Source organism: Corapipo altera, unplaced genomic scaffold (genome assembly GCF_003945725.1).
Source record: "Corapipo altera isolate COAL_440 unplaced genomic scaffold, ASM394572v1 61167, whole genome shotgun sequence".
Lineage (NCBI taxonomy): Eukaryota > Metazoa > Chordata > Aves > Passeriformes > Pipridae > Corapipo > Corapipo altera.
This window is the reverse complement of record NW_020884949.1, coordinates 888,437-911,017: the sequence shown is the minus strand read 5'-3', so window position 1 is coordinate 911,017 and position 22,581 is coordinate 888,437. Positions and strand designations below refer to the sequence as shown.

General features: G+C 35.2%; 1 protein-coding gene across 1 annotated transcript; it reads left to right on the top strand.

The window, feature by feature from the left end:
* The first annotated feature begins 1,336 nt into the window (after nt 1–1,336).
* Nucleotides 1,337–19,920, top strand: LOC113956387. The gene is made up of 9 exons (XM_027662898.1): nt 1,337–1,397; nt 11,565–11,765; nt 13,766–13,870; nt 14,702–14,823; nt 15,235–15,315; nt 16,763–16,885; nt 17,445–17,537; nt 19,011–19,071; nt 19,521–19,920. The coding sequence occupies exons 1-9, from the start codon at nt 1,388–1,390 to the stop codon at nt 19,778–19,780; spliced, it is 1,056 nt and encodes a 351-aa protein (XP_027518699.1). The 5' UTR covers nt 1,337–1,387; the 3' UTR covers nt 19,781–19,920.
* The last annotated feature ends 2,661 nt before the right edge of the window (nt 19,921–22,581 follow it).

The following is a 22,581-nucleotide window of genomic DNA, read 5'->3' as shown; positions in this document are numbered from 1 at the left end:
TTGTGAATAGTTAAAATCCACCACCCTCAGTTGTTAAGATGGTTGATTTTTCTCCTTTCTTTTCCTCCTTTTCTATTCCTTATTCTTTTTTTACTAATGTGGTAAGAGGAAAAGATGGGGGAAGAAAAAAGCACCCCTTTATATTTTTGCTATCATAAGAAGAAAAATCACAAAAGGGTTCCTTTTTTATAAGAAAAGTACTCTCTCAGAGAAGCCTTTTATCTAGGTCTCATATCATGCTATATTCTTTACCTCCCAGTGAAGCTATAACATATTCAAAATAGCATACTAGGGAAAATAGTCTTCAAAATTAAATTAGTTGTCAATTATTTGAACAAAGATTCACAATGAAGCTGCTTCCTACAAGCCCACAGCGAAACTGCTTGTTGAGTTACCAAAAGCCTTCCTTTTGGACTACAATCTAAAGGCAAGTTCCTGGTTTTAATCCTTTTTGACATAAGGGTGGAGTGCAGAACGATTGCTGTGAGGTAGAAATCCTGAGCCACTGTTCTTACCTGCCAAGGGTGGATCACACCATTGGGAACATGCAAACACTTCATTCTGTATTTGCTTTTGCAACTGTGGAATAATACTTGCTTCTCCCAGTATCTGCTGCTGTATTGTTCATAATAATATAGGAATATATCAGAAGTTTTGTGCCTGGAGTTATTCCAAGAGAACAGCATATTTGATTTGCAGATCAAAATAACCTGCCTATCTCAGCTGAGGCCAGTCACAGCACAATGGTATTGACAATGATAAAAGAGTAAGGGTTTTACCTTTAATTATGAAAGAAGGAAAATGACCATACACGTGTGTGAAGCAATCATAAAAAGCAGGGCAAACTTTACTCTAATGTGGCAACAGTTTCATCTGGAACCATGTAGTAACTCAGTTTGTATGAAATTAGGGCTGAAATTGCATAAAACACCACTTGCATCTTTTCCAGTTTCATCACTACTGGAAATGTAAGAGAATACTATTTCACATTGTTTCTGCTGAAATGGGGAAGAGTGGAGGTTTGTAAAATATTCTAATGAAACACTTCTAAAATAACCCTTGTGGGTATTTTTGGTTTCAAATATATAACATCAACCTGTTTGGTTTTTTTTTTTCAGTTATAGTTATGCTTTCTACAGCATTTGGTTTCATTTAGTAAATTCTAATCTGCTGGTAAAACTGACATTTCCCACCCTAGGAATCAGCGAGAAGAAACTTGATCTATGTCTCTCATTTTACTTTTTACAGGTATCTTGTTGCCTAATGAAGCTCTTGCATTTTTTGCAGGTTAAATATTTATGTACACAGTGTGGGAGGCTTTCAGAAAATACCAGAAGTTAATCTCATCTCTGTGAAAACACTGGCCCTGAGAAACAGACTGATTACCATGGATGAAGGTAATTTTTTAGGATATAATATTTGTTTAGTTTAAAAAAAACAAAGTTCATATATGTTACCTTATGGGATATAGTTGTTGAGAGCGAAAGGATGGAGCCAGGCCACTATTATATTAAATAAGCTGAGTGAAAAGTGTAAAGAGGAAAACCCTCTGTTTTCAGCTTCTCAGGTGTAAAACAATTAAAAAAAAAAAAAAGAACCCACAGATATGAAAGACATATTAAGAGAGCTAAGTTGTTTACATAGCAGAAAGATAACCACAAATGAATGAGTATAGTTTTAAATACGGCTAATTATTTTTCAAAAGCTATCTTGCTAACCTAGGAAAATGTGTGTCCAGATGCTAGGGATCAGTTGGAAAATTATGTACCTGCCTTCATAAACTTTTAGAAAAGTGTGACAAATTAAGGCCTTCTAAGTGAAGTCACTGGAGGTTTTACAAAAAGTTTGTGAGTTTTCAGAAAAACAGGATTGAGTTTCCACAGATCAACAAGTTAATAAGTATTTCAGGCATGACACTCTTGTCATTTCAAGAAATACAATATTAGAAGATGAACAGAGAGACTGTACAGGAGAATGATCAAAGGGCTGATGAATGTGGCTTCTGGTGAAAGACTAAAAAGTTTGGTGGTCTAGAACCTTGAGTTCTTTCTCAGGAGACTGAGTTCAGAAATCTTCACAAGTCATAAATTTACTTGCAGGAAGCAATGAACTTACACTAAAGGGGAGGGAGTTTCAGCTGGACTTTAAACATTAACTAGTCTAACTAACAAGTGACTAAAATGGGATAAGCAAGTCCTACTTTCTTTTCTACGATTGTTTTACTTAGGAATATCTTTTTGGAAACTCAGACTTTTGCTCAAATTCTCATGTCCCTGCTACTTATTACTTCCCTGAAATCTTAACTCCTGTTCGCTGAAAAAAGCCCCAAACTTGCAAGGCAAATAAATTTGCCAGAGGATTTTGCCTCAAAGAAGAGATCATTATGCCACAACAAAATTAAAATATTATATTGCCAAAAGTTGTGGGTTTCCTCTTAGATCTTCCACAGAGATAGCATGTATCCTAGCTTTGACATCTGAAAATTGTCTTTAAATTGCACCTGTATTCTTAAAAGCATTTTTGTTATATAGAATATAAAATACTATTGTGAGTGTTTAGACTTTTTTGTTTCTTATGCCTATCATGATGTGGCAATATTTGAGGGCTGGCAGCCAGCCAAGGTTAGGGTCTCAAAAATTAAAATATTCAGCACCTACAGTCATTTATAGTTTGAGACTTTTATTGTACTTAGGGGTTAAGATAAGTGAAAGCAGAAGGCCAGATTCTATGACTGCTTTTCAAGGGTGTTTAATCAAAGAATAAATGAACAGTCATGCAAAGCCTATAATAAAAAAACAGGATGGTTTGCTTTGTCCCACCTTAGGGAGCAGGCTGCTGAAAAGAGGTGTGAGAGAAAGATAAGGAACATTTCTGTCTTTTTCTATGCAACCTGCAGATCCTGCCCATGAATCATGAGGGAATAGTCTTCTCTTACATAATAATAATGAACCTATTTGAGGCTTCCCCACACATATTTGTAAAAGTAATTTTTTCTTAGGTGTCAAATATACTTCTCGAGAATTATGCTTAAAATTTAAATGCAATAATATATATTTACATTAAATTGTCATATCTGATTTAGAGATGAATAGCACTCCATTAGTGGGGCATTGAGGCCTGTCTGTATTCTCAGGCAGCTGACTAATGAATGAGCAAAGATTGGGAATACCATGGAATCTCAGGTCTAGCCAATATGAATGGAATAGCTGTGTTTGTCAATATACATACAAACACACATAATTTTCCAAGGAAAGTTAAATATAGATTCTTGTATTTTTCTCCAGCATTTCTGTGGCTTATAGTAGGAAATACATGTCTTTATTTTTTTTTTTTAAGAGGAAAATGGTAAGATAAACAAAATATAGCAAGAAAAAGCTTTGCTGTCTGTGGTAGCAAGCTGGAATGTTGACACTGGCGTTTTGTTCCATACTGGCAATTTAGCAGTTGATAGCTTCTATATATTCTCTTCGTCTTGCTAATATACTATATTAGTGTACCTAACCTGAGTGACTGACTGTTTAACCTTCCTTCACACCAGAATGAGGAATAACAAGTTAAGCAACACCTTTGAGTGACAGCTCTGTTAGGCAATACCATTGGGCAAGGTAGTGTAACCTGAGAAAGTTAGAGATAAAAATGTAGTTTGACCAGACTGAGTAAAAGGAAAATGTTTGCATAATTCATTTCCATTTGTAAAAAAATTGAATTGTAGCTTGTAGTACTGTAAACAAATATCTACCTTTAACACATCTTTTGAGTTCATTGTTAAATCACTTTCAGGTGATGAGATGGAGTTATAAAAGATATTACCATATGAATCTTCATACCAGCTGATATCAATGTGACACAGCGCCAGTGAGGAAGGACCAGACTTCTGAAACCATTCAGAGAGTGGGTAAATAGCAGAGAAAGCTACTATCCAATCCACAAGCAAGAGACAGGCCCCAGAAGGCCCATATTCCAAACACTCAGCTACACTGAATATTGCAACTACATCTCTGCTTTCCTGTTTCTCTGAGCAGTCAGCAGCACCAGCAATAAAAATGATAATTTCCACTTTCCTGTAAGAAACAAAGAGTAACAATGTGGTCTTGGTTGTCAACACCTATTTGTTTAGGATGTTGTGTGAACAGTTATTCTTTATCCACATCAAGTTTCACGCTCCATTAATGAAGGGAACACTGTCCATGTGAACAAGACACAGAAGCAACTGTCTTCTCTTTCATTCGAGCTGTTCTAATGAACCATGCTTTAAGGATACTCCCACGAAACCCTGCCAATCCTCTCTCACTCTGCCATTCCTTGTCTTGCGTCAGAGCACATAGGGTGGGACAGGCTCCATTCAGTCCATTGATGTTTTCATAAGAAAGCCTAGTGCCTTCACTTGCACTCTGGGTAATACTGAATAGCAGAGAGTCTATGCATTGATAGTACTGTAACCAGGAACGAACAATGAAGAAGCTTAGTCTCCATCAGCCTCTCTATACAAAGTTATTAAAAGTACATTTGTTTTGTATTTTATAGATATTCTTCTGTCATTGCAGACAACCTTTAGTGAGATACTGCAAGCTCCCTGAGAATGAGTGGGTATTAGTCACAATACAGGGGTGGGGCTGAGACCAAGTACTAAGTTAATTCACCCTTACTGCTCCTCAGAAATCATAAATTTCAACAAATTCCTGCCCTGGCAAGATATGAGAAATTGATGTGAATGCTAAAAGTCACTCCACTATTTTGCCATGTTGATGAAAATTGCAGTGTTCTGTACCTTGCTGTACAATGATTCATACAACAAACACACAATGTTAAATGCTATTAACAAGAAATAGACACAAAGATATTCTTTCTTTTCTATTTCTTTCTGCCATTCTCTTGAAATGCCTTTTTATTACATAGAAAAATTAATCTGTGTGGATTTTATAATACTCATATAGTGAGATCCACAAACATTTAACTGATAAATATATACTGTATTTCCGGAGTTAAGGAAAGATATCATACAAACCTAACTTATTTCTCCACCCCTTTACTGCATCTTTTCTTTGATGTCTGTAGAACCTCTCAGTACAATAAGCTGTGCCTTGTGTTTCAGAAGTTCTCAGATATGTAGCATGCTTGCAAAATTTGCAATTTGAATGAATTACATGTGACTGATTTACAGAAATCCTCAGAGTCCCACTATCAAAGCTAGTCTAGGTTGGCTCTAAGTGTAATCAGAAGCCAAGGAAAGCTCAATATGATTTTGAAGCACAGGACTGTTTTAGTTTTTTCCCTGCATCTTATAGGATACACTTAGTATACAATATCAGTATTGCAGTTAAAATTAAAGTACTGGGAATTAGAATCTGCTGTGCAGTGAAACTCCAGAGGAATAATCCTATACATCTGTGAGATGATTTTTAATCTCTAATATCCTAAGATTTTTTTATAGCGATTTTTTTTTATAGTTTTTTTTTTATCTGAAAAGTCTTTAAATTGATTCATACTGTAGCTGGCAATGCTACATGTAAAATTTCTCAGACTGTGGACTAATTACTGAGATATTCTATTAAAACTGGTTCAAAGATATAAAAGGTCTAGGTATGCTTATAATGCTATTTTTTTCCTGGCCACATGCAGAACATGAACACACTGCATAAGAATAACAATTGATTTTCATCTGTCTCCATGGAGATTTTCTTTAGATAATATACTTTAAATAGCAGACAGCATGTCTTTCTTCTTTTACTATAACATACGGTAGACAGACGTGCCTGATTATATTTTCTAGATTGTCTCAGATACACTGTTGTCTATTCTATGCATATTCACAAAATAATTTGGGGTTTTCGTTTGGTTGTTTTTTTGTTTGTGTTTTTTGTTTGGGGTTGGATGGGTTATTTTGAGTTTGGTTTTATAACAAAAAGCTCCACTAACCACTGAAATAAGAATTACTTTTTCATAATATATGATTTGGTAGGGTATATTTCTGTTCCTGGGGGTTTTTTGTGGTGTATTTTTGGTTTGTTTTGGTGGGGTCTTTTTTCAGTTTTACTCACACCAGTATTCCTATTCTGAAGAAAATATTCCCCTGTCATCACAATCCTCATCGTGGAAGAAGTGTAATTCTGTTTCTCCTGCTGCTAAAAGCCAAAGCAAGACAGTTAACATCAGGCTTTTTTGTTTGAAAAATTTCCGCACACCAAATTGTTAGAAAACTATTGGAAGGCATATGACACCACTATAATGGATGTGTGCAGTTTTATTATTTATACACCAAACTTTTAAACAATAAGATAAAACAGTCTGAGAAAAAGATGTCAAGCTCTCCCACTTAAATGATGGTCTGAATCACTCCTTTGAGTAGCTAAACTGTAGTGCCTGATTGTTCTAGTTGCAAGTGTACCGTATGTGAGCACCACCTGAGAACAGATTGGAAACCTTTGATAGGCCACAAAAGTGGGAGGTCTCTCGTACCTTAGACTAGAGGTAGTGTGGCTGAACCAACAGCACATATTTGACTTTTGGAACGTTACTGACACTACGCTATCTTTTTAATGAAGATAATCTATTCTATCTTGGTTTAAGTCCAGATCTCCAAGCAAATTCTCAGCCATTCTCTTTTTATATTTCAATGTGGGGATGGAAGAGAAAGAGAAAAGAGCATTTGAAAGAGTTTCTAGCGGTGACATTCCCACAGCTAGTTTCAGACATGACCTTAGAATGTCACTTGCTGGTATATTGATATTATGATAAACCAAGTATCTTTGAGAATTGAAGACTAATTGGTTAACTTGTATTTCCATACAAGGCTTTAGCCTATAACTACTGTAGCTCCCTGAGCTTCTTTTCATGTGTCAGCTAAATCTTTGCGTGTTAAGGTCAGACAATTGTGTGCTATCAGTCACCATGCAGTTTGAGCGGAAAACTGTGACACTATGAGAAATAATACCTGTTTCAGTGACTAAAAGCTCAACTTGTTTCAACAACTAGCCAGCCTAGGTGGATCCCTAGGTAGTTTTGGGACAGAATCAAACCTGCCATCTCTGTGAATATCAATAGTAATACTGCAGTAGCTTTAAGCCCAAAAATAACACACCTGTTAAGCACATGGCTCCACCTTCCCACAAGGTTAGTTTGAGACCTAACAATTCAGTGACTGCAGCTGTGGAAAACTGTCTGATCTATAAGGTTCAAAACAGTTTAAAGAGAGTGGTGTCATACTTCTGTTAACAAGCTGTACTGTTTAAAAAACCAGAACGGAGACATTTTTCTGGGGTATTGCTGTTTTGTAACTTCAGGAAACTAAAGTTAATTACATACTAGTAAAGAAACCATGCTTGCATCACTTCTATTTTTCTTATCCAAAAATGAAGAAAGGGAAAAACAATAAGTTTTTTTAACTCTCGAACTGATAGTACATTCAGTAGAAGTAATCAATTCAAAATACAATCATCTTTGCTTTGTGGTTAGCAAATTTCAGAGCTCTAGAAATAACTGCCCATAAACTTTGTAGGATTCAACAAGGTCAGCTGTGTAAGAATCTCAGAGATGAGATACAACGAAAGAACTACATTACTGCATCAGATAGTTCTGGTAGCTGATCCAGAATGAAATGAATATAAACCCTGTAAAACTAGAACTGCTTTGTCTAACAAAATTTTAATCAGAAACTCTACAAGGAGAGCATAAGTTTATCAGAATCTTGTGTGGGAATACGAGGACATTAAGCACATTATAGAGTTCAGAATGAACCTAGAACAGAAATTGTTATCAACATCAAAGAGATACCTGCTCCAAAATGTGCAAAGAGTAAAAGCACGTGTTTATACTCTCATTCCACTGGACATTAGGAAGTTGAATATTAGGTAATACTTTAGTGGATTAGCACATACAAGGAAAGTTTACCCCCATGACACAGCTTTCTGCATTGCTTCCCATGCTAAATTCTTCCATGCTCTGCTGCTTACCCATGAGCCAATTTTCTTACTAAAATACAGCATAGGTCTACCTATGAAATTTTCTGAAGCTAATTGCAAAAAACCAAGACATTCAGAGGCCTGAGGCAGGTTCTTATGACTGTTGCTCAGATGTTTCTATTATGGGGCCACCACACCACTTCTGTCTTGCAAAAGGAAGTGGTTACTGGAAGAGATGAAACACTTGGAGGTCTCCTCTTCAGAATATCAGTCAATATTATCATGACAATTTTGATCTTACAGTTTAAAAAAAAATTTTAAATATAAATAATTCATGTGCATATATGCATTATATAGTTTATACTTTTGTTATAATGAAAGGACTATAGTTTTTCTTTTGTTTTTAATTTGGACTTATTGTTATTATTTTAGAAGTTCTGCAGGACACACAGTTTTGAGGTTTAAGTATGTATATTTTCTCAAATAGCTGAGTACTACTGGCTAGTTCCTCCTAGCAAAAAAAAGAAAAAGAAAAATTTGCCAAAAGAGCCAATTATTTCTCAATATACAATTAAAATTATGTACCAAAACTGTAATCTTGACCACAGTTCTGTATTAAAAAATACCATTCCTCCATTCTTTAGCAAGAACAAGCAGACACAACTTGCTTGTCATAAACTGTCTTTTCCTTTTGGTAGAATAATAGTGTAACTACAATAGCAGCATTTATACCTTTCAACAACGTTACTACTAAGAATTAAAAACATGTGTAATATTTCATGACTACAAAGAAAACAAGTGCTAGACCAGTTGCCTTTTCTTTGAGATCCTCAGAAACATTCTCTTATGTAACGATAAAAACCTTGGCACATCTGCTTTGTCTTTTCTCCATCTTCAGAAGGGATTAGTTATGAGGAAAGTGGAAATTGAGAGTGCAGTGCAACGACATTTTTTCCTGTTTTTTTGTTTTGATCACTTAAAAATGCAGATTCTAATACAGAAATACTTTTAAAGTATCATGAAAATGTGTCCTTAGAATGAAATATAATATTATTTTAATAATAATATAATAGAATCATGGTTTTTTCCATGCTGACATGCTTTGATGTCTTTATTTTTTTAGGGAAAAAATTCTCTGGTACTGGGAAAATAAAACATTAAAGCTATAAGCTACCACCCCCCAAACAAATGGTCCTCTTCCATCTTGTTTGCCTGTTTTAAGCAATATTTTGGAGATACTTCTGTTTCTGTCCATTTTGAAGATTGTTAGTAGCCACTTTTCTGAAAAGAAAAAAGCCCACTCTCACAAAGCAGTATATGGTGGTGCAAGGAGTAAAATAGAATCACTATAGCAAAAAAGTACCTAAATGGGGATGTGACAACACTACAAGATGGATCTCAGAATTTGTGCTCAATACATCTAGATATTAGAACAATGAAATTTACTGGAATTGGCATGAAGTAGCACAGAAATAACATTAAGAGATTTCCATTACTATTGCATGCATTACAATGGCAACTGAAGTGTATTGTTAACTCTTCAGCATAAAATACCAGGAAGGAGAAGCCTAGCTATAAAGCAAGTGGGCTATAAATTGGAAGACAGAATGTTCCTGTTAAAATTTTGAGACCAAAACACTGTTGATAACTCACAGTGTTAGCACTGAGCAGTGCTTACATAGCTCCCAGGCCTTTTCTGCTCATCACATTACCCTGCTAGTGAGCAGGTAGTACACAAGGAGTTGACCCCAACTGTCTGTCCTGATTCTGGCCACATCATTGCTGGAGGCAGGAGAAAGGATCTCTCTCTTCTACCAGGAGAAGCAGTTCCATCCGGTTAAGAAAATGTGGGAGCTGTCCCCTACTGTTAGGGTCCACAGTGAGCATTTCTGCATGTGAATCACTCTCTTTTGTATACTTATGTTTTTAACATTATTATTGTTCACTTTCTTATTTCATTGTTGTTTTCAGTAAATTGTTCTTATCTCAACCCTCACCTTTGACTCCAATCCTCAACTCCATACCACCACAGCAGAAAGAGGGAGGGGAAGAGGCAGTGAGAGAGTGGCGTGTGATTTGGGAGAGTTTCAGTGGGGGCACTGAATTGTGGAGTACTATTCCTAAATCACAACAGCGTCCAAGGGAATGTCACATGACGTACAGTATTGAGCACAGCAATAAAAGTTTAGAGAAAAGAGAAAGAAGAAAAGATTTTTGGAGTTAAGTCATTTGTCTTTTAAGTAACAATTAACGTGATGGAGTCCTGTTTTACTGTAGATGACTAAACATCGACCTACCAATGGGAAGTAGTGAATTAATTCCTTGTTTTGTTTTACTTGGACGTACAGCTTTGCTTTACCTACTAAACTTTCTTTAACTCAACCCATGAGTTTTCTCACTTTTATCTTTCTGATTTTCTCACCCATCACTGTGGGGGAGTGAACAAGCAGCTGTGTGGGGCTCAGCTGCCAGACAGGGTTAAAACACAGCAGAAGCTGGTATAGAAATATAGGAAAATACTCTTATGCTATTTCTTTGGCTAGTGTTACTTACCAAATTGATAGGGGAAACATAAAAAAAGTTCACAACTCTGGTGGTGGTGGGAGGGAAGGATTAGTTAAAGCATCTTCATCTTTGTTATAGTCCATTTCTGAGCTGCATTTTCAATCTGCCATACGAAAACATTCTGTCAGCTTCATTAGCTTTACACAACTTCAACCAGTCTATGTTCATTTTTACTTTGCTATCATCGTAATTCTTTATGACCACTGTTACTTCTGGAAGTGTAATTTACAGGCCTTTTCAATGAACACAAGCCAAGTTTTTAGAGGTTTCAGGACATTTTGTGCAATGTTGACAGGAAGTGAGCAAGTACCAATGCTGAAACTCCTAGCCAGATAGCTGGAAATTCTGTAATAACATATATTCTGTTGCTGAACTTATAGTCAGCTACATTTTAATTCCTGCACATGGGCTCTGATCGCTTCCCAAAAAGCCTATCATTTGTATTTCATGTTCCAAATCAAGCACTCATTTTCTTCCTGGCTGTGCCATATACACCATGAAGAGCTAGAAAAGCGGCATATTTCTCTATAGAACTTATGAGATTAGCAAGACATTAAAAAAAAAAAAAAGGAAGGCTTTTCCCTAGTAAATATTTTTGGTTTATTTGAAACTCAGCGAAAGGAAAACCTTTTTTCGAGGAGACAGAAATTTATCATAACAAGAGAATAAATATCTTTAAAATATCCAGAGGCAAAAGTTGGCCAGGAGTTCTGCATTGAGGAATGTGTTTGAGATGTGCTTTTGGGTGGAAGCTGGAGGAGAGTTGGCAGGTTTTATTCAGGATAGGTGGATAATTCTGGTAATTTTATTTCGTGGACCTTGATGTGCTTGTTATTCAGCTAAATCTGACAGTCAAACCAAGATTAAATCACCAAATAATGTTACATTTCAAAACAGACAGAAAGAAAAGACCCAAAATTAAATGTTTGCTCTGATCAATTTCTAAGAAACACACCTAGGTTTAATTAAATTGGCTGTCAGTTTCCATTTTCAGGTATGATCTTACAAATCTGGTCTTGTTTCATGATATTTGTTCTTAAGACTCTCAATTTTTCTTGTCTAGTATCTGATTAAAAACAATTATATTGCTTGTTTTTCCAGAAGTACTGGTACAAACAGTCAACCCTTCAGGCTGGCAAGCCTCTGAAGATTCAGCAAGAATTGATCCTGAAACTAAACCACAGACTACCATTCACTCATTTGCTCTTCTACCGGGCAGTGTTATTGATTATTCAGAGGACATACAGGAACATCCTTCATGTGTGATTAAAAGTGTTACAGTGGAAGACACACCTGAAGAGGGTAAGTAGTAGTTTATGCCTCAGATGTTTAGAATGGGATTGTACTTCACTGTTTTCCACAAAAGATGTTACTGTAGTGTCACAGAAGCAGAGCTGCATAACCATTATAGTACACGGTGCTAATACAGCTTGAATACAGATGAGCGACAATATAGACTAAGTAGGAGAGTTCTTGTCGTGGTTCAACTTATGGATGTGATCATCAAACTTCTCATGTACAAGGGATGCATATTGGCTTTGTACATGCTAAAACTAAAGGCATCAGAACAGAACTTAATTTTTATATATTCTGTATCTGTAACTTCTAAAACGAAGTGTGTAACCTCTCTAAAAACTGTCAAAAATACAGTTGAAACTATTCAGAAGCAATAATGTGGCTACCTAGTCTGTACTGGATGCTTTCATTCTAGTTGTAATCTGAGAGAAGAGAGACCTCTGGTTTGAGGAGCCTTACATTCTAAAGGAATTAAACTGTAAGGAGCTGTGGTACTCAGAGTGCCTTTTTGCAGCAGTCTGAATGATGGCATTGAAAAGAAACAGAAAGAACTGATGTCTTGTTACAGATGTCTTGTCCCTGCCATACTAGAGAGTTCTGTAAGGGTTAACTCACAGGAGTGGTGTAAAAAGGTGTGTTCAGTAGTTTTTAGAGTAACATGCTCTACAAGATGCAAAGTTAAACAGAAGGCATGTAGACTGATTTTTAGCATTCATGAATTAACTCTTAGGAGTTTCAAATATTTTTCTTCCCAGTGGTCTGTATAATTTGAAGACAGACTTTGTTGTCATTTCAGTAGATGATGTAATGCGTTTTTTCTAGTTGGAAATGAAGTCTATATCTTGATTTCCATTAAGGGTTTGAAATTAATCTTTATCCTAGAGAGAAGGACAGACTCTACACTCTTGGCCTGCAAGCATGATACACTAGTGTTTACTTTTGCCTAAAGTAAGATTATGTGAAGTGGAAGGCTAGTAAAAGTCTCCAAGGTGGCAGAAAGAAAGCAAAATGTGAACCAAAATGATGTAGATGTGAGAGGTCAAGTCTTTTAAGAAGTAGCTGTTCTATATAGAAGTTAATATGTGTCCTTCGATGACATAATTCACAGAACAAAAGCTGATATATTTATACATGTATATAATGTATAGTGATGACAATAATGAATTCAGAATTTGTTTAGTTATGTATTTTATAAATCATTAAAACTGGATTTTGAAAAACAAGACTTTTTTTATCTGTATCTGAATAGGATCTGGTGACTCCATCTAGTAGCTGGACAGATTATGTTTTAAAACAGTGCATCCTTCTACGATATATCTAGTAAAAGCAATGTGAAGAGGCAGATATTTTGTTATATAAAATCTCATTGCACTATGTAAGTAAATGAGTATTGCTTTAGGAACTCAGGAAAGGTATCTATACCTTTGGATTTCTCCAGTGGACAAAAATTCTGAATTTCTGATAATTGTTTTGACCAATTCAAAGAGTCAGAAGACTTCTTTCAGGCACTGTTTTCTCTTTCACACCAGAACACTTGAAAGTGTTGTGGCTTTGTTTTCTCTCAGCAGGAGTGTTTTATGCATCCAGAGTGCTCATAAATAAACCAGGGTGAGACATACCTCATATAGCAAAGTAATACATCCCCTCCCCCAACCAGCCCCCTGCCCCCCACATCCTCATACATACATGATTTCCAGGATATTGGGCAAAATCCAGTTTATTTTTTAGTTTTTCAGAATACATTTTGAAAACATTTTCACAGAAAATGAGAAACAAGTCCAGAATATAGCCTTTAGATTGATTGCCTCTCTGTTTTTAGGATCAGGTGGAACCATTCGAGTCTCACGCAAGTATTAAATCCTTCTTATGCTTGCAACTCTCTCGGTGACTTTCCGATTTCATACTTTTGTAACCCTTTAAATAATTTAAAAAACTTTTGGTCTGAAGAGAATTAATGCAAAAATTTCAATGACCTTAAGATTTTAGGACCTGAATTTTGTTAACAGATGGAGGGGGAAAGTCATGGTTGCACAAGCTTGGAATGAATATAAACAAGTGGTCATTTCTGAATTCCCTGATTGGATGGAGTGAAAACAGAACTCAGAAAAAAGGTATATTTACCTATCAAGTATTATTGTTGCTTTCTGGAACATGTGATACATTAAAAAAATTAGGAGGATTGTTCTTTTTTTTTCTTTCTTGTATGTGAGGTTTAATTGAATGCAGTTGTGTAACTTGGATTTTCAAATGAAGCTCCTAAGTGTAGATATATACAAGTCACTATTCTAAGTATCTAAGTAATTAGATCAGTCTTTTTTGACCTTATATATTTGTTAGTTAATTATGATACTTGCTTGAGGATTATGATGCTCAAAGTAATTTTGCAATAGGAAGTCAGCTGCTGTGTTAAGCCAGAGAGATCTCAGGGGGGTGGGAAGTAATTTTATTTCTTTATTTAACAAAAAGGACAATTAAGAAAATGATTAGAATTTACATAATACACTGTTATAAACAGGGTCTGTCAAATAACTTGTAATTTTATAAGGATTTAAAGTGTCTTCTTAACTCTGATAAAAGCTAGTTTTCTTAAGAGGCAACATGTTTCTGCATGATTTTTTTTTAAATTGTAATGACATGAATTTATGAAAGTAATAAATATCAGAGTAGTGAGGGACAAGTAATTGTTAAACTACTTAAATACGTGTGATGGTGTCCAGAGATCCAAGTTGATAAGTAAGAGTTGCTATAATTCTCCTCCCAAAAGTCTATTTTATTTGTTATCAGAAAACAAAAAACAAAAACAAACAAACAAAAACAAAAACAACAAAAAAAGAAACCCAAAGATTTAAAACTATATTTGATGCCTCTAATAAAAAAATTTAAATGTTCATCTGAAGCTGCTGTGCCTTTTAGTTGACAAAGTAAACTTTTTTATGCAATAGATCATGTTACCACGTTCAGAGGTGGTTCTGATACTGATCACAAAGCAACTGAGCTGAAGGAATGTACAAACAAAGAAGTGCTGTATATTCCCTACAATTTGGCTACATTGTATATCATCAAGGTAAAAAACCCTCTACATTCTGTTACCTAATGCTTAAATGCAAAAATGCAATCTTCTCCATTGTGTCCCTTTTTTTCCAGTAATAAACTTCACAGACTAAAGCTTTTTCAAAAACTGTAGAAAAATTGTAGTGACTGTGTCTTCAATATTCAATTTAGATCACTACAGTAAAAAGGAAGAAGTGGAGATTCCATACTAGGACCGGAAGAGAAATTCCATTTCGAGTCATCTACAGATTTTTGTTATTGAAACCTGAAAGCTTTGGCTGCAGTCCTTTATCTGTTTTTAAGATCAAATACTTCGCTGTACTGTATCTGTCATTTTGAGAAATGTACCTCAAAGGTGTTTGATGGTTCATTGTAACTAGTGTTGCTAGTGCTCTGAGTTGATAATTTCCTTCATCCTCTACAGATTGTAAAAGACATGCAGCAAATGAAAAGCAAACACATGAAAATAATCAGAAAACTAGACAATATAAGGAAAGAAAACCACGTAAGTATTCTGGAGCATTATCACTGTTGTGTTTTACCATTGAAATGATACAGAAGGATAAAATCTACTTCATTCAGAATTACATCTCTATACACCTACCCTTCTAAGTGTCTGTAAACAATGTCAGTGTATCTTGAAATATATTTGATCTTACAATTTTGTGAAGTCTAATTTTACTTTTTACCTGGCACAATGACCGGGATTTTTCTAAACTTTATTTGTTACTAGAATTTTTTCTTAAATTACACGTTCTTTTCATTACTGACACCATGGTTAGAACATTTGCATTTATATAGGCTATGCCTCAAGAATGACTGTATTGTAAAGGATGGTGCTGAATTGTATTGCCTTTATGGCTTTTTCTTCTGTGGTATTCTTTCATCTACTTTGCTTTAGTTTTAAAATGTTTTGTCAATATAGCTTACAGAGTATTAGACCTCTTCACCTGTAAACCCTGAAAGGTCACAATGAGGATCCAGAGGTGCCATTCCTGTGATCGTAACTCCAAATACCTCACTTGACTTCGTGAAAGCATTTCTGCATTCCAGTAGTCAATATTTCTCCCAAAAGATGAAATTATTCACATCAACTTGGGCTACACTGTTTTGGAATCTTTTCTTGCAGCTACTGCTTTATCTTTCTATTTGTCACATCATTCTCCTTTTCCGGTCTAGAGTAAAACAAGCACTTCATTCCTATTCCACACATTTAAAGTTTATTCTTGATGCACAGACAGAAGAGATTTGGAAATTCTTCTAGAATTTCCAAGGGGAAGAGAACAAACTCTTCAGATTGTCAACTGAACTTGAGAGTTTCCTGTATGTAATGTACAAAGGCTAGATACCCTTTCACAGGGAATGCAGAAGAATTGTAATACCTGTGTAAATCCATTTCTATGCTTCAGTAGAAATGTAATCCTGGCACAGTCCCATCTTACACTTTCAACTGACTCCAGATCACGCAGGGAAGAGAAAGAGAATCAGGAAGAACACAGATGCATAACAGGAGACAATTACTCTCTGGGCACTGATGCAAACACAGGGACTGTAATGATCTTTCTTCATAGAACCTCTTTCATTTTTGTTGCTGTATGTATTTTTTTTATGCTACTTCTAAGCTTTTGTTTTCTGAGGTAAGTTTAATTTCTTTAAAATTGCTTAGCTATGCTTGGAATGACTTCGTTCTGGTCTGCTCTCAGAAAGGCTTTGGGTTTTACTTCTACAGAAAGATACATAAAAGGTAAATTAATTTAACAGTAATTTTTGTTCAAAGTCTGCAGCAAATGAAAGTACAAACCTCCTGTGATAAATAAGAAATGTTTGCAGAAAATAAAAGACATTGAATAAAGAGTATCAAACACTAGGTCTTGTGGAGACTATTTCTTAAATCATGCCTGGCTTTCTGCTCTCATCACTATTCATTTTCTCAATAATATTTTGTAACACAGGAGCAGATTATAACTACTATAAAGAAACATTATGGAGAGAAAATGAGGCGTCTGAAATCCCAGTTAGAAGCTTACCAAGAACTGATGAGCAAGAGCAACACACATTGGGAAGATACAGTTAAGGTAACCCAGTATTGCAATTTTTACGTTGGGATGAGCCTGGCAGGTACTTACAGAGGTTGCTTTCTTCTTCTGGACTAACAGTCAAATGAAGACACACAGTCTGTGAAATCAATACAAAACTATGTCTGTCTCCTTCTGGAGATTAGTAAAGCCTTGCACAGTATACCTTCAAACCAGTTTTCATAACTTGGCCTAACTGTGCTTATGCACTTGGAAATAGCTTTGTTTTCATGCAAATAAATCTGAATTAATTCTAGAATATATATGATGTGTGCTGCTTTTCTGGTGAAACAGATATTAAAGTTTATCCAGTTCCTCATTCTGTTCTGCTACAGGAAAAAGTTCAGAGTGTTCAAGTCTTTAGAGAGGGTCTTTAGAATCAGACTTCTTGTGGTCACATGTAGTTATAGCAAAATGGGAATTTTAATTATTATTTTTGTGAGATCTCCAGATCTTAGCAGCCTGGACCAGATATTATGACTTTTCAACAAAAAACCCTCAAATTTTAGACCTTTCTGAAAAATGGCATTAAAATTGTGCCTTATTTTAATGTCTTCAGAGCCTGAAAGAAAGAAACAGGCAACTGATCCAAGAGAATGAAGATCTTCTTCACCAAATGAAACAACAAACAGAGAACTGGGAAGAAGAAAAGGTGAACAAAGGAAGTTTGTGTTTTCTTTTTGGTGTACGACAGTGTTCTTATTACCGCATCCAGTGTGTGCTGTTTGCCTGTATGTCTGCCTTTAGATATCTACATCTGAATCAGCCAAGACTGAATTTCTGTGCACTTGCCTTCTTTTTTTCAGGGAGTCCATCTAGTTTTTTACCCTTTATACACCAATGAAGATGACATACACCTTTTTCTCTTACTATATTATTCTTTCCACTAAAAACTACTAGACTGTCATTTTTTCTCTCATTTCACATTTCATGTGTTTTTGAAGATTTCTTAGATCACATTTCTTAGAGCACATTCATTCTTTTTTATTTAGCAATTAGCATTAAAAATCAACGTGTCATCATCTAAGCTACTGCAATACTGCATTTCACCTGGCTGACATAGCAGCAATACTACCTCATTTGGTAGTTCCCACAGAAAACTACCTAAAGTTCCTCAGGTTTTCCAAATTTTTCTGTAATAATGTGACTTCAGTTCACCAAAGGTTTGAGATTACTTCCTAGGTGTAAAAAAAGAATTTTTTTTTCATTGATAACATCTGTGATCATGGTCTGATATTTGTTGTTTTCTGCCTAGTGTTCTATTCTGTTTGATATGGTCAAGTCTTCCTGCAATTTTGCAAATCATCAACATAACTTTGTTACAATCAATTTTCATGATAGTGTTCCAAGACCCATATTCAGGGAGATCCTAACCAACTTTGTGGTGGGGAGTGATGGGGGCAGTGAGTCTGTGAGCCAGATTCTCTTTTGCGTTTGTGAAACTGAATGCAGATTTCTGTAGGATTTCTGAGTGAAGATCTCAGGCAAGTTTTTTGGTTCCTTTTTCAAACAATGTGGCTCCACCTTCTGTTTCAGTTTTGCATGGCAACAGTATTTAAAAGTAAAGGTTTTTTCAATTTTCAAACACTTTGACGCATGTCTCATTGACGAAAAATCGTGGGGTTTACAAGTCAATTGACCTAATTATTACATATAAAAAAAATGTAGCAGAAGTATTACAATAAAGAGAAAGAACTGATGAGGCTTGTAGGAAGAAGGAATACTTTTTATTAGACCAAATAATGCTGGTAAAATTTGGTGCACACAACCTTTTCTTCAGGGCTGTCTTAGGAATTCTTCCAAAAGCTTTTGTTATTCAATTGTTTCAGGAGTATCTATCGGTTTTGTCTCTATTATTATTCCAGTAACATGGACAAATGTTTTAGAAAGTATAAGCGTGGGGCAACTTGGTTCAGGCGCCTGTGAAAACAATGAAGTCAGCACTCTCTAGTTTATTTCAATCTTTTCAAGTAAGAGCCAATTACTGCTCAATAGCCTGTTTGTGTACGTTGTACCTATAAGTGGAACAGCATTAATTTCCTATTGTTGACTATTCTCCCCAAGGAAATATAATGAAAAATGGTAGAGCACTGATTTCCTGCTATCTTCTTTTCTTGCCTTGCAGGTCTGGATTCTACAAAATTTGTTTAAAAACCTAGATTATCTTTATACCCAACATGCACTGAGTGAGTTTTGTATTTAAGATGTAGTTTCTTGATTTCTTTGCTATTTGCTTTTTACTGCTTGCCAGCTGAAGTCAAAATAAGCCCTTCCGTTGCAATACTGTGTGTGCAGATGGAATAATAAAAGAATATCGAAGCTACAAATAATGTCTGTCATGAATCCAAACTCCTTGGCACAACTGTCTTATTCCAGTCAACATCATTTCTCACTAGGTTTATTTCAGCACTTGAAGTCTTCCCTTTAGAAGTTTAAAACCCAATAAAGTATGACCCCTTTATAATTCTTTGAGTTGTAATAAATTGAAATGAATTATTGATTACTAAAAAAATATTAGTTCATGACAAATTCTTGACTTCTAAAAGGAGATCATTTGGCATAAACAGTATTGTGGAAAATGAAGATTAGAAATGCCTAAGTTGTTCCTATCTAGTTTTTTCTTGTCTTCATGCAGCTTTGCAGGAACTACACAACATCAGTCTTCATGTGGAAAGATTGCGTGACCTCATGAATTTCCAGATAAAAATTCTTCAACCAAAGTCAGAAAAGGCAGAAGGAGAAAAATCATATGTGTCGGAGGTTTTACTATTAAAAGCAGAACAAGTGAGCACAAAAATGAAAATGTTATTGGTTGTTTATGGGATTATTGCAGGTATTTCAAAGGCAATCAGGCTGACTATAGCAAAAGCGGAAGTAAACCATGGGACTAACTGATAGCAAAGATCGTGTGCAAATATATACATAGCTGGAGAATGATAAATTTTTAATGAATGACTAAAATATCACAGTAATGAAATCAATTCATTGGTTCAGGAATTACTGATAGTGTTCTGTTCCCATTATAATATTTGATAGCAGAAAACTTTGCCACAAAAATCTTTTAAATATCCACTTCTTTGAATTACAAAAACTATATTCTGAATGTTGGAACCAAACAGACCTTCATATTCAATATTTCTTTTGTTTTCTTCATTTTTGCTCTATCTTGCTCATTAAAATCTTAAAAATTTCACATGAAAACAATGAAAATGTAGATCCTGGCTTAGTGTATAAGACATCTTTGTTGCCCCCAGATAGCTAATGAAGAAGAGAAGACTGAGTGGTCAATGGAAAAGGAATATTTTTGGCAGGGACATACCATCCTTCAAAAGATACAAGGATCTTTGCAGAAACGAGAGAGGGAAGTCACTGAGCTCCTGCAAAACGGAAGAAGATTTAACAAGGCAATGAAACCTCAAATGACCATGCTAGTCTTCTTGAAATCTCTTGTCAAGAAGGTAAGAACACAGTTTCTACAAAGATGAAAATTTATTTGATGGGTTTTCTATATAGTTCAGTAAGGAAAAAAGTGCTGTTTTGTTTATTATTGTTATGATCTTAAAAATTGTGAAACGTTATTTAGTGTACATTGATTTACGTGCTAGATTTTAGGAATAACACATGGAATTAAAGAACCATAAGTACCCACTGAAAGTCAGCCTACAGAAAACTGATTAGACCAATTTGAACACTCATTAATTGGCGTTATTTTAAAAGATAAATTAGTGAAACATGAGAATGGCATCATGGAAAAAAAATGTGGTTTTCTACCCTTTCAGTTATATAAACTGCATGAATTACAAACAGATGCACCAGCTTTACAGAAAATGTGATTTAATTTTTGATTCATGGTAGGTTCACACCATATATTGTGATGTTCCTGGGGCACAACAATGCATCAGTCAGCTTATCAGGAAGACCGATGATGAAAGAGTTGATCGGAAAGAAGCCTTTAACAAAACTCAGGCTGACATTTTGTCCTATGAAGTACTTTATGGAAATGAACCTATGGATGACAGAAGGTATACTGAATAGTGAATAAAACAAAGATAGGAAAAATATAGAAAAATAATGAAATAACATAGAAAAATAACCTATTTTCACAAAGAGAAAGTACATTTTGAAGGATGCTGTTATAATTTCCATATGCAGTTATGGGGGGAAAAATATCAAAGTATTTTTTATTTGTATGATGCCTGAAAGAAAATTCAGGGAGGAAAAACTCCAAGGCAAATTAGTTTTGAAGATGAGATAAGAAAAGGGTTTTAATTTGTGCCTCTGAGGCATAAGGTTACAAGATGCACGCAGCCTCTCTGTTACAGATGTTTACAATTTATAATACTGCTTGTCCAATCCTAGATGTTTCCACCTCGTGGCTTTTACCCTGGACTGCCCTCAGTCACGCCCCTGGGGAACTGGGGTTGGGGTCTTTTGAGACCACCTCTTCATCAATATTCATCTTCTTCAGAGCACAAAGGGTACACAGTCACCCAGTTTCTGACCATGTTCTGTGGTTTAGGCTAAGATACAAGCATTCTTCAGATAGAACAGGCCTATCTTAGAGTGAGACTAAACATGTTCTAATGGAATCCAGGGGTAGAATTGGTATGGGGAGTACAGAATGGGACAATAGGGTTGCAGAGTTTCTGTGCTAAGGGTAAGGGAATAAATGCTGCTGCTTCCAAATCTACTTCTGCTATATAACTACTCATAAAACTTATAAAAATAGAAAAATAAAAAAACTAAATGGACCTTAAGGCATCAGTATTATAAATATAATATATATAATCTATATAATGTATATAAATATATGAGATATACAATATATAATATAATATAAATATTTTACTTATATTATAATTTATATTACCAAAAAAATCAAGTACCTTTGAAACACCACAAAAAGCAGAAAAACATTTCAGCTTAACTGGCTTATGCAAGTTTCATCCACTGTATTATAAAATATGCTGAAATAACCTTATTTGGCAGCCTTGTACTGCAACATCAACATATTTTCTTCCTATTCTTTGTACAGGAAGTTCACTACAAACTTCTCTCTCTTTTTTCTTTAATGATAGGATGCACCTCCCAGCGAAGCTTTTCAGAAATATTGGGAAAGCAAAGTCTGACTTAGAATATGTTGAAGCAGAGAAAATTGTGTTTGATTGTATCCAGACGGGGGAAATCCCCAACTGGATTAAAAGGGATTGTCTTTATGTAGCCTGGACAGGTGAGAAGTCCCCTTGTCAATTGACAGAAGCCTAACTATCCTCAGCCTTTTGAATATAAGAAAGAATAGTACATCAGTAAAAGGCATTTAGACACATGTTGCTGCCATGCCATGTGTCCCATGACACATCTTTCATTATGTGCATTGTAGTGAATAACTATATGAATTCTAATACTGAGTCATGGCTTGTAAACATATGGTTTCCAAATTTATACCCCACTGTTAATTTTTCTTTAGTATCTTTGTTGTTTTGAAAATAGATGTCTTTTGTATATTGTGCCTAAATGTCTCAGTGCATGTCTAAGATAGATGTGCACAGAATCTCCCCAGATTTGTCAGCCATTCACTGATTGCAATAACAAATGCAGAATTCAGAAGGAAGTAAGCCCTTTTTAAGAAAACTTAAAAATATTCATTGCATAAATTTAACACACTGTGCCTTTCTAAGGGAACTAGTAGAGAACCT

Coding starts and splice junctions, on each gene's coding strand:
- LOC113956387 (XM_027662898.1), top strand. Junction 15,316..16,762: donor ATATAAGGAAAGAAAACCAC/GTAAGTATTCTG, acceptor TTTGTAACACAG/GAGCAGATTATAACTACTAT. Junction 19,072..19,520: donor TTATACCCAACATGCACTGA/GTGAGTTTTGTA, acceptor GTCTTCATGCAG/CTTTGCAGGAACTACACAAC.